An 11,706-nucleotide genomic window follows, 5' to 3' on the forward strand; every position below is an offset into this window, starting at 1 on the left:
AAAGTGTCTGACTCTTCCCACCATGCTGGGCTTGAGTTACTGGAGAGGAGCCATAAAACACAATCATGTCAACTGAAAACCAAGCAAAACCTGGCAGCCTCTGCCCCGTTTTGCGCTACATGTTTGGCTTCTTGAACCCCGCACCTCCCAACACAAGCCCCAGGGAGTTTGTGAATTGTCAGGTGCCCCATTTCAGCCAGGTCTGTTTGTCACTGTTTCTAGGAGATAGGAATACACTCCTTCTGAGGAGCAGGCTTAGGTCCATGGTGCAGCCAGTGGAACAGCACCACAGAGTAGCTAGGTTCAACAGCAGCCCCCAAGGAAGAAGTCAACAGAAAGATGGGTGAAGGTCACTTATTCTGCCATGGCCCCTGTTAGCCAATAAGCAATATTTGGCCTCAAGCTTCCAACCAGAGGAGCAAGGATGGGGTGGGGGTGGGGTGGCTGTCTGCTTGAGGAAACACTACGAATAGTCCTGTCGCACCTTCAAGACTAACAAAAATATATCTAGTATCATGAGCAGGGGGGGATATAGGGCAGGGCGAACGGGGCGACCGCCCCGGGCCCTGCGCTTCAAAAAGCCCCACGCATGCGCCGTGGTGCCACCGCGCATGCACATGGGGTCACTGCGCATGCGCCGTGGCAAAGGGGGGCCCCGCGAAATTATGCTGCCCCGCAAAATGGTCATCTGCCCCTGATCATGAGCTTTCGTGGGCCAAACCCACTTCCTCAGATGAGAGTGGAGAAAAAAGGAGGAACCTCCCAATTTATAACAGAAAAAGAAAAGCGAGGGGGGGGGGAAATACCTGTCAATTGTAGTGCTGGTGCTAATGATAATGAGACTAAATCAGAGGGCTGGAAGTCTCCTATACTTGGCTTTTGATGTCATTTGGGTGTTCAATACAACAGCTCATCCAGTTCATGTCTTTGTTCAAGCCATGAGAGATAGTGTCAAATTTACATATGAAGGCCAGGTTCACAGCCTTGAGAAAAGGAAGGCTTGTGAGGAAATGTTGTTCACAATCCAGCAGGGTTCATGAATCTTAAGATATCACCTTGAATGGCTCCCAGTCCTAATCAGAGAAGATCCACACTGGAGATAGTGGGTGTGTCTGGGAATAAAACTTCAGTGGAATTACCCAGTATTGAGCTAGGGTTTGATGCCCCGTTTCACACGTGATTTGGTTCTCAGAGCCTCTCGCTTTCTAAATCTGGGAAACCATCTCCACAGATCTGGTTATGTCTACACTGCAGAGTTTTTGCGGCGTGTCCACACTACAAGCGCGTTTTTGCACAAGAAAAAGTACAGTAGATCGTCAAAAGACAGGGCTTTTTGCACAAGAGTTATTCCTCTTTCTATGAGGAATAAGCCTTTTCTCGCAAGAGCTCTTGCGTAAAAAGGTGTGTGTGGACGGACAATAGGGGTTTCTTGCACAAGAAACCCCTATTGGAAAAAGCACAAGTGCTCTGATTGCCATTCACAGAATAGCCATCAGAGCTTTTCACACAAGAGCGTCCATGGCAGTGTGGACGCGCTCTTGCGCAAGAACTTTTTGAGGAAGATCTCTTCTGCAAAAAGTTCTTGCGCAAGAAGCCTGCAGTGTAGATGTAGCCAGAAAGAGGGAAGGGGAAAGTTTACTGAGCCAGTTGGCTGTATGGCGAGGAGGACTCTGTGTTCCTGTATCAGAGGGGAAACCATATTAGCTGGCCCACTGACAAGAGGGGTGGGGGGAGAGAGGAAGGGGACAGTTGCTCCGGGGCTCAGCAATTCAAAGGGGCCAAGGGGGTCTACTGGAGTCTCAGGTCCCATTGAATTGCTGCTGGAGTGCCGCTCTGCACAGTTCTGAGGGGACACACCGTGGTGTGGGTGGCACTGAGGGATGGCTTTCCCTGGTCCTTCTGCCTATGGCCCTGCCCCTTTTGGGGGTAGGAGCCAGCCCCCCTACACCTTATCCCAGGCCTTGCAGTGGCTGTTGGCCCCACTGCATGTTAGTTTGTACCTGCAAAAACAACAGGGAGTCCTGTGGCACCTTACAAGCTAACAGAGTCATTTTGGAATAAGCTTTCATGGGCAAAAGCCTACTTCATCAGGTGCATTTTCTTGTGTTCCTGTGCATTTGGTCTGATCTGAGGATGTGGCTTTTGTGTGTCTTCCAGAAGCGAATGCAGCAGATCATGATGCAGTGCTTCCTGGCTGTCAAGTCCAAGCTGGAATGCAAACGGGGCTACTTTGATCTCATTGGTTGTGATTTCTTGGTTGACGAAAACTTTAAGGTATTTAGCAAGGTTTTGTTCCCGTTATTCATGCAGCCACTTCTGGGGAGGAAGATGCCCAGTGTATAACAGTGCATAGCAACCCTTTCATAACAGCTGAGAGTGGGAAATGACTACTTTATCCTATTGAAACCGTGACTGGACTTTGGGCAGGAACATGAGTTTAACATTGAAAAATACCATGGATCCTTTAAGACCAGAAGCCTCCACTTCCCATAGCCTCTGAAAGAGAGTGAGCCAGATATTTTGCTTGTAGAAATCATAGAATCAGAGAACACTAGAACTGGAAAGAACCTTAAGAGGTCATCAAGTCCAGTCCCCTGCCCTCATGGCAGGACCAAGCACCATCTAGATCATCCCTGATAGATGTCTATCTACCTTAGTGTTTCTTAAACTGAGAGACACAGTTGGAGGTGTACCGCGGCCTCTTTTAACTCCCTTTCCCCCCCTCCCTCCCCCAGCAGTGACAGAAGCTCAGTTAGGACAACACATGTGGCAATTAAAGAGGCTACAACTTTTTTTTTTTTTTTTTTTGCTCAATAACTTTTCCCTGGTGTTCCTCATTAAAAAAAAAAGATGGTTTGGTGTTCCGCGGACTTAAAAAGTTTAGGAAACACTGGTCTGCCTGCTCTTAAATATCTCCAGAGATGGAGATTCCACAACCTCCTGGGGCAATTTACTCCATGCTTAACCATCCTGACAGGAAGTTTTTCCTGATGTCCAACCTCAACCTCCCTTGGCTTCAATTCAAGCCCGTTCCTTCTTGTCCTCTCGTTAAAGAGAATAAATTTCTCCCTCCTCCTTGTGATAACCTTTTTAGGTACTTAAAAACTGTTATCACGTCCCCTCTCAGTCTTCTCTTTTCCAGACTAAAGAAAATCTAGTTCTATCTCTTATATCCCAATCAAGGCATCTGCCTTGACTTCGAAGCAGCTGTGCTGATTTCCACCAGCTGAGTATCTGGTATCCACACTCCAGCAACACAGAGACCCTCTCCAGGCTATTTTGGGCCTCTGACTAGTTACTGATGAGCAAATCACCAGAAGAACTTTCTAGCTCGGGTTATTCTCAACCTTTTTCCTTCTGAGGCCCCCGCCAATAAACTGCAAACACTCCACAACCACAACTGCTTTTTCCGCATATAAAAGCCAGGGCCGGTGATAGAGAGTAGCAAATAGGGCAACTGCCTGGGGTCCCACACCACATGGACCCCCGCAAACCCATATTGTTCAGGCTTCAGTTTCCATCTTGGGTGGTAGGGTCAAGGCTTTAGCCCCATTCAGCATGGCTGCAGCTTTTTGACAAGGGCCCCAATGAATCGAATGCTGACCCTGCATTTCAGACTCCCTGAAACCTGCTCATAGCTCCCTGGGGGAGCTCTGAGCCCTGGCTGAGAATCACTGTTCTAGATGTTCCTTGAAGGCTTGCCATCCCAATATGGATCCATCCCAAACCTACTTAGCTTGCGAGGACTGACAATCACAGAATGCAGTGGGAAGTACAGACAGAGAAAGAGAGAGAGAAGAGAGGGGAAGGGACTGGCTGCATCTGATGAAGTGATCAATACAACCATCACGTTGCCTCAAACCATCAAAGTCCTGCAGAACCACCTGGCCTGAACACAACAGAAAGGCCATCTGGTTGCCTTTGCTTTTGTAGCCCTGTTGCTAAAGCAGATGCAAACACAAACATGCTCCTGCAAAGCGAAGTGGGAGCAGCAAACCCTCTTAAGAATGGCAGTCATGTATGCAGCACGGGGCACGGGTCCTGCACAATAGCGTCCTTTGTGCAGGAAATCAATGGCAAGAGAGAGTTAATGGCAAAGACATGGAAACTGGCACATCTCACATTTCTGTGACAATTGTCTTTTTGCAATGTTGGCATGCAAAGCCGGGGCCGGGTAAACCTGAAATAGAAAGGGAGATCCAATATCACTCTCGTCTGGCAATCCCTCGGCGATTAATTAAAAGCGTTCGCGCCGCTTCCGTGCAAACATGGCCCCTGGAGACTATTACGTCTCTATGTATTTTGTATATGGACAGATAAACAGATCGGTTACTTTAGAGTGATTTGATCTATAAGCACGGGGACGGGGGAGTTCAGTGCTGAGAAACTGGAGACCGAGCGGTGAGGAGCGGGTTTGGAAGGCAGCTAAAGTGGGGAAAGGGAGTGAAACAGGAATGTCCATCTGTCTATCACAGGCTCTTCCTTGTTCCTTTGTCCATAGAGAGACAATGATCCCGATTCTCCTTACATGTACACCACTGTCAATTAGAAGAAACTTCACTGAAGCCCGTGGAGATACCTCAGGGTAGATCTGGTGTAAGACAGAGGAGACCCTGGCCCGGTGCCTTTCATTCGGTGTTAACAATGGCCTGCAATGCTCTTGAAGTCTGCACCTGTACCAGAGCTTCTGGGGTGACTGGGACAAGGGTGTCGGGTTCTGCACCTAGAACACACAATGGGACAGATTCTCCTTGCGGCCATTCTCAGGGCCTTCGCTGGAGGGTGATTTACATGGGAGTAAATGAGGCCTGTGAGCGTGAGGTGTTCTGCCCTGTAACAGGCTCCCCTTCTCCAGGGGTGATGCTGCGTTTTTCATGTTTCGCATTTCCCGCTGTGGCATGGAATAGCGGGAAAAGGGAGGGCGGGACTGGCTGCATGGCTGAAGGGCTTGATAGTGGCAGGCATCACCTCTGAATTCAGTCACATCTTCAGTTCTGGTGCAGGATGACAGTGACAGAAAAATGTTGCCATTTGATAGATTCCCATTGACCTAGATCAGGAACCTAAGGCATGGGGACTGGATGCTGCCTACGCTTGCCTACGTCAGGCCCCCGAAGCTCGGGGTTCTCCCCCTCAGCTTTGGGGAGCCTGCGCTTGTGCTCTGGTCCTCTGGACACTTCCCCTGTGGGGCTGGAGCACACAAAATCTACTAGGCTGGGCCACCCTGGCCGCGGGTGGGTAAGGAGACTGTGGGTTTTTGTTTTGCTTTGGTTTTTGCTTCTCACTTGTGTGCAACCCCCAACTGATTTTTCTGTGGGTCAGTGGCCCCTGACCCAAAAAAGTTTCCCCACCCCCGGGCTAGATGAAACAAACTGAGGTGGGGTGGGGGGAGCTGTTAGGGCACTGCAGTGTGTCCCCTTGGTGGTGAGGCTAAGCAGGGAAGCCAAGGGTTAACTAGGTCTAACCGGGTCTCAGGGATGAAGCTCCTTCCTCACACCTGAAACTCCCTCCAGAATGAGGAGTATTGGGGGGGATGGAAGAATCTAGCATCCACCAAGCTTGTGCTGCAGCCTAGGTACAGGCAGTCACTCCACAGCCATCCATCCCACACCAAACTCACTGCCCCCCCCCCCCTCGTAAAAGAGTGGTTTGCCTGGAGGGAAAGGGACTGTAGGAAGGGTTCATTTGAGCTGTCTCCTGTCCACACCCTTCCTCCCTCCTTTTGCAAAGGCCTAGCTCCCCCTGAATCACTCCCCGGATGGGCTGAAGGGTCCTGTCTTTGCCTTGCACAGTCTTTGAAAGGCAGCTCTGTCCCAAAGCATGGCCTGTGGCAGATTGATCGCAGTGTGCGAGCAAGCAGGGCCTGTGGGAAGACACCACAACCCCGCTGCAGCCCTGACTACTCTCATCTCAGCTATGAGGAGGAGGAAGTGGGGGAAGGAGGAGGAGGGGATTGCTTGTCTGTCGCAGCTGTTTTGTCTCCTTGAGTAGTTTTGCCAAAACCCAGGGCACGGCAGGGCTTGGGAGGAGGGAGGAGGTCATTGAAACGGTCTCCAGTCAGAGACGCAGTCGACAGAAAGCATTGCATCAGACAGGCAGAAGGGCTGCTCTCCCGGGGGCCTGCTGGGAGGACAGGCGTGAGGGGATTCAGCCATCCAGTCATGGGAGAGCCGCCTCCAGCTTCACCTGCCGATTTGTCCGAGCCAAACACGTTGGGGAAAAAGAACCCAAATCACCCCTGTGATGAGCAGGTGCGATTCTGTTCATTTCAATGGCACTGCTGCCTGCTCCGGCCAGGGGGTTTGAGTCCCTGTAGCGGTGCTGCTGAGGGATGATGGTTCCGTGCCAGGCCCATTGCAAGAGCTCAGGAGAAAACCTGCTTTGCACCTTCTATCTTGCTGCGGGGAGGAAGGGAACAAATCTGCCAGCTAATTCTGTGACTTTTGGCAGCGCTAATTGGTTCCCTTGTGGGGGGCTCTGCAGAGACCCATGGCCCTTCTCCGTGCTCCAGTGCGCTCAGTTTCAGCCTCCTCCACACTGCAACAGGCCTCTTAAGTCATACTATTAGTGATCTGCAATGCAGTGATTATGGATCACACTAGGTGCTGTACAAACATGGACCATAAAGGCAGACCCTGTCCCACCCAGCTCGGGGCTTGGGGCCTCACGCCGAACTAGCCCTGCAAAGCTACCTCTGATTTGGGGAGTCATATGCGAAAGAAGCATGCATCTCTGCCCCCCAGTGCCCAGAAGGGTGAAGGAGATTGTGTGTCAGGCTGCAATAGTTGCTAATATTATCTTAGAGTACGTCTACACTACCACCCTAGTTCGAACGAGGGTGGTAATGTAGGCAACCGGAGTTGCAAATGAAGCCCAGGATTTGAATTTCCCGGGCTTCATTTGCATCTCGCCGGACGCCGCCATTTTTAAATGTCCGCTAGTGCGGACTCCGTGCCCACGGCTACACGCGGCACGGACTAGGTAGTTCGGACTAGGCTTCCTATTCCGAACTACCGTATTAACTCAGATGTGCTTGTGCGTATTCCCCTCCATTCCCTCAGCCCCTAGGTGTATGCACTGATGGAACCATTTTTATTACACTACTACTTTCCAAAGCAACACAAGGGATAACACAGTTTACCGATCAGCTTTCTCATCAATTAGAAAGCCAGGAGAGAAGGGAGGATCCAGTGGTTATGAACTCAGGAACCCAGGGTTCAGTTCATAGCTCTGTAGAGGTTTGGTTTCCTGCCTGACCTTGGGCAAGTTATTTTATCTCTCTTTCCTGCTGTAAAACAGAAATAAAAGCACATCCCTATGCCACAGGGAGGATAAATACACTGGAAAACATACGAGACACCCAAACGCTTCTCTGATGGGGAGCCATCTAAGATCTGTAGCATGGAGAGCTTTGCTCCGTCTCTTTGTCTGTTTCACTTGACAGCATGAAAGGGAACCAAAACTGAATCCAGTCATTTGTAAAGACTCATCTGTTGCTCCCAAAATCTTATGATCTTGTATCAGGGGCGCTGAGGAAAGTTTTCAAAGATGGGAATGAGTATTTCACCACTGAAGCCATCAGTAGAGTTTAGGTTCCCTCTAGTGGTCTCCGTAAAACATTCCCATTTCTAAGAGAACAAGCTTTGCTTTCATAGCTCCTGTTCTGGAGACAATCCACATTTCAAAGCCCCTTTTTGAGCCTTTCCGTTTTCCTAAACAAACTGAGAATTCAGAGTTTTACTTTTCCTCTCAGTAAAAGAGGGAGAGTGGTGAAGGGAAATTACTGCACTATCCTGGCCTCATTAAAGTGATTGATTTCCAGGGAAGAAGGCAGGAACTTGCATGGAAGCAGACACATTAGCTGCTTCAAATGAAGGACTTTCTCCACTGCATTTCAACAGCAATAGTCCCAGGGCAATTATTTCCTGAAGCCCCATTTTCTGCCACTCTGCAAACTGCTAACTGCTCTGAAGCTTCCCAGCGGGGTCTCAGCATGAAGTGGAGAATGGTGGGCTGGCAGCGGAGGCTGAGGAGAGGGGTTTAGCTTAGTGGGATTTTAATGGAACTGTGCACAACTCCGGTGCTTTGTTCAGCAAGGACTGCTGTGAGCTTTCGTTGGGGTTTCTGCGCTGTCCTGTGTCTCGCCTGCACCCTCGGATTTGAAAGAGCCTGACGATGAAAAGGAAACCCGGCTGAATTTAGCCCAGACATGCAAAATCAAGGTTCCACCTGACTTCCAGCTGAAACCAACACGTGGCCCAAGGCATGCTCAGAACGAAAGCCCTGGAGTCAAAGCCCTGTGTTCTCTTGAAACCAGGCTCTTGGTGTGCTTAATCTTAATCTCCGGCTGGCTTGAAATCAGGTTCGTCAAAGCATCACCCACTCGTAACTACCCACACAACTATCCCAGGTTCATTCCAAACATACCTGAGAGCTGTTATGGGAATGCTATATAATAAAGACACAGATGCATGTATACCTACCTACATGTATACCCTTGTGCATGCAGATAGTTCATATCAAGAACACAAAAGTATGTCGCATTGTTCCTAATTTAGCAGGCTCGAAAAAGTTGGTGCTGTTAAACCTGGCAAACAGCTACCTCTTAACAACAGATTCAGCAGCTTCAGCACCGCTCACGAGTGTCTGTTTTATAAAGAAACCACAAATTTAGTGAATGTCACCTGACTGCTGAGTTCATTCTGAAAGTTTTGCACTGCTCTAATCTAGGGCTGTGAATGGGTAACTTTACCCAGCACCTAAGCCAACAGCTGGCAACCCGGTGGCTGCTGTTTAATGCCAATGCCCTAATGCCAGTCCAAAGCCCACCCCACTTCCCCACCTTCAGGGTGTCCCTTATCCTGCCCAAGCTAGGTCCATGCCTGGGGCAGTGTCTGTTGGCTATTCTGATACTCCCAAGGTGGGTGGGTTTTGAACCTGCAACTCTCCCCTCCCCAGGTAAATGCTCTAGCCCTAGGGGACTCAAGGACCTATCCCACCTTCCTCCCTTCAGGGCATCTCTTATCCTGCCTTCCTAATGCACCAGCCAGCTCCATCCCTGTCATAACAGCTGTTGGCTGATTAAACAGGATTTTACATCCCTAATCTAGTCAGGTCCCACCGTCCAACTGGAAAGAGGTGATTAGCCATTATGTTCACCGTTTGGACTTTCTTGGCTTGATTTCATGCTGCCTGACCTCACGTTCATGAATCAGCATCAACACAAACCATGAGGGGATAAACGTAGCTCTTGTCTGTGCAGACCCTGCTCGTCTCTTTTCAGGTCTGGCTGCTGGAGATGAACGCCAACCCCGCGCTGCACACCAACTGTGCAGTCCTGCAGGATGTCATCCCCACCGTGGTCAATGAGACTCTTGGTAAGTAAACAGCCCTGCAATCCATGCCTAAGGTTGCCCAGTGCTCCACATGTGACATGCTCAGGTGGCAGTGGGTATCATGGTCAGGGGAAGACATGGCCTTCCCAAATTGCCTCTCCTGGCCCCAACCACGCTCCACTGGAGTTCTTCAGACCCACTTCCCTAGCCTACTGATGTGATGCTTAGGTAGACAGTTTCCTCTGATCATAAATTACAGCAAGGTCTGGGCTTGGCTGTGCCAGGACAATGGGATGTGCCCGGAAAGGGATTGCTTCTCAGAAAACCACACAGAAAAGAGACAGAATCACTAGGCAAATGAAAAGGGCTGGCTGGGGGGGGTGATCTCTGCTTGTCAGGGGCTGCTTGAGCCCCCAATCTTCTACTCCCAGGTGTCCTTTAAGGAGGGCAGGGGGGCTGAAGCCCCTCCCCACACATATTTGTATGGGGACATTGCTGGCTGTTCTCCTTCATCAGGGAGTGAGGAGAAAGTCCACTCTGGCCGGGGAGTGCAGGGGACAGACGAACTGAGCACTTTGCTCTCGCTCCCTGACAGGGACAGGAAGGGGAATAACAAGCAGCCCTGGTATGAATTTGGGTGGGGGGCCTTCGGCCCAGAGTCCCCCAACTTTGACTCCTGCACCCCCCCACTCTCCCTGCCCTGAGCCCCTCATAGGAACATAAGAACGGCCATACTGAGTCAGACCAAAGGTCCGTCTAGCCCAGTATCCTGTCTGGCCACAGTGGCCAATGCCAGATACCCCAGAGGGAGTGAATAGAACAGAGAATCATCACGTGATTCCTCTCTTGTCACACACTTCGAGCCTCTGACAAACAGGCTAGGGACACCATTCCTGCCCATCCTGGCTAATAGCCACTGATGGACCTACCCTGCATGAATTTATCTAGTTCTTTCTTGAACCCTGTTAAAGTCCTTAAGGACCTGAGCAATGCCAAGTAAATGTGTTAGTTATTAATATTTTCTGTGACTTGGTGCATAACTTGAAGCACTAGGGTGTGTGTGTGTGTTTGTGCAGGGTGGGTTAGTAATGTCCTGGCTGTGTTTCCTTTCATAGATATTCCTGTTGTGTGTAGGGACGTTTTTTTGGGGGGGTGGAATATGTAGGCATATCCTGAGTGCGTGTCCTTTCAGTGATTGAGCTGTTTTGGGTGGTATGCAGTGTTGTGGGGGGTAGGGAGGAGGAGAAATGGGTGTAGAGATGTTTAGTCATGTCATAATTATTCTTCTGTCACAGATTTGGTCCTTGAGATTTTCAACAAGAGCTTGAAAGGCCAGAGAATTGTACCTTTGCAGACCCTGTGCCATTTTGTGCTGCTCCATAATGGGGGTGCGTCTGAAACTGTAGTGAGAGCCTCAAAGACAAGATACTCCCTGGGCACTTCGAGGAACCAAAAGCCATTGACGGAAAACACCAGTCACCTTGCTCGGCTTCTTCCCAAAGCAGCAGAGAAGCCTACAAAGAAACCAAGCGGCTCGGGGGAAAACACCATCTCTCCTCCTCCAGGGGGTCCCCAGAAAACTGTTGTAACGATGCCGCAGGTGCAGATCATGGACATACGCAAAGTCCACGCCAGCCATCCTTTGAAACCCACAGTTCAAAGTGGCCAGGTGAGCAGTACTTGCAGCCAGTACATTATCAGGCCTGTGGTTTTCTTCGAGGAAGGTAGCCTGGCCAAGCACAGCATGGGCAATGGTTCAGAGAAGGACACGGCCAACTCTGTCGTTCCTGTGGCTGCTGCTTCAAAAGAGAAGGCCTATGGCGTGTGGTTTCAGAAGACCTTCGGGATTAAATCTCCCACTTCTGGTAAAGAAGACCAGGCCTTCACCAGCTCCCAGATGGTCTCTTTTCACCTCCAGTCCAAGGTCTCAAATGGCTCACCCTGCTTGAAAGACTCTAAGCCACTCGGACAACCCTTGACCCGCCCACCAGCCAAGGAGACCCCATTGACCAAGGACAGCAAAGCAACGGCTGCATCCCAGTGCGCCGAACCGCCTCCAGATGACCAGAAAAAGGTGTCTCATCGCGGGTCTTAGCTGGAGATCCCTGTGTGTTGAATACATGATGTTTTCCCATAACAAACATAAAAATAATGCCAAAACATTCTATAGAGCTGTGACGTATCTACGCATTGTATGGAAACATTCATTGATTTTCATAAGCGATTTTGTTATTTTAAAAGAAAAAGAGAGATGATTGATGGTCAGGAATCAGTGTAATGCGCAATGTAACATGTGTCCTGCAATCAGGATGGTACACCCCTTCCCGACAGCTGTCAATTTTGAAAGAAATTCCATTGCCCCCCCCCCTTT

At 50.0% G+C, this 11,706-nt stretch overlaps 1 protein-coding gene across 7 annotated transcripts in view; it reads left to right on the forward strand.

Annotated features, from left to right (window-relative positions):
* Positions 1–11,495, forward strand: part of TTLL10 (tubulin tyrosine ligase like 10) — a 261,339-nt gene extending 249,844 nt beyond the window's left edge. For all 7 annotated transcript variants that reach the window (XM_075906186.1, XM_075906188.1, XM_075906190.1 and 4 more), the window contains 3 exons: positions 2,158–2,274; positions 9,284–9,377; positions 10,631–11,495. In XM_075906186.1, coding sequence (XP_075762301.1) covers positions 2,158–2,274; positions 9,284–9,377; positions 10,631–11,430 — 1,011 coding nt within the window. In that variant the 3' untranslated portion in view covers positions 11,431–11,495. The remainder of the gene's footprint in view (positions 1–2,157; positions 2,275–9,283; positions 9,378–10,630) is intronic.
* Positions 11,496–11,706: the final 211 nt, after the last annotated feature.

The sequence above is a fragment of the Pelodiscus sinensis genome, chromosome 23 (assembly GCF_049634645.1).
Source record: "Pelodiscus sinensis isolate JC-2024 chromosome 23, ASM4963464v1, whole genome shotgun sequence".
In the NCBI taxonomy this organism is placed as follows: Eukaryota; Metazoa; Chordata; order Testudines; family Trionychidae; genus Pelodiscus; species Pelodiscus sinensis.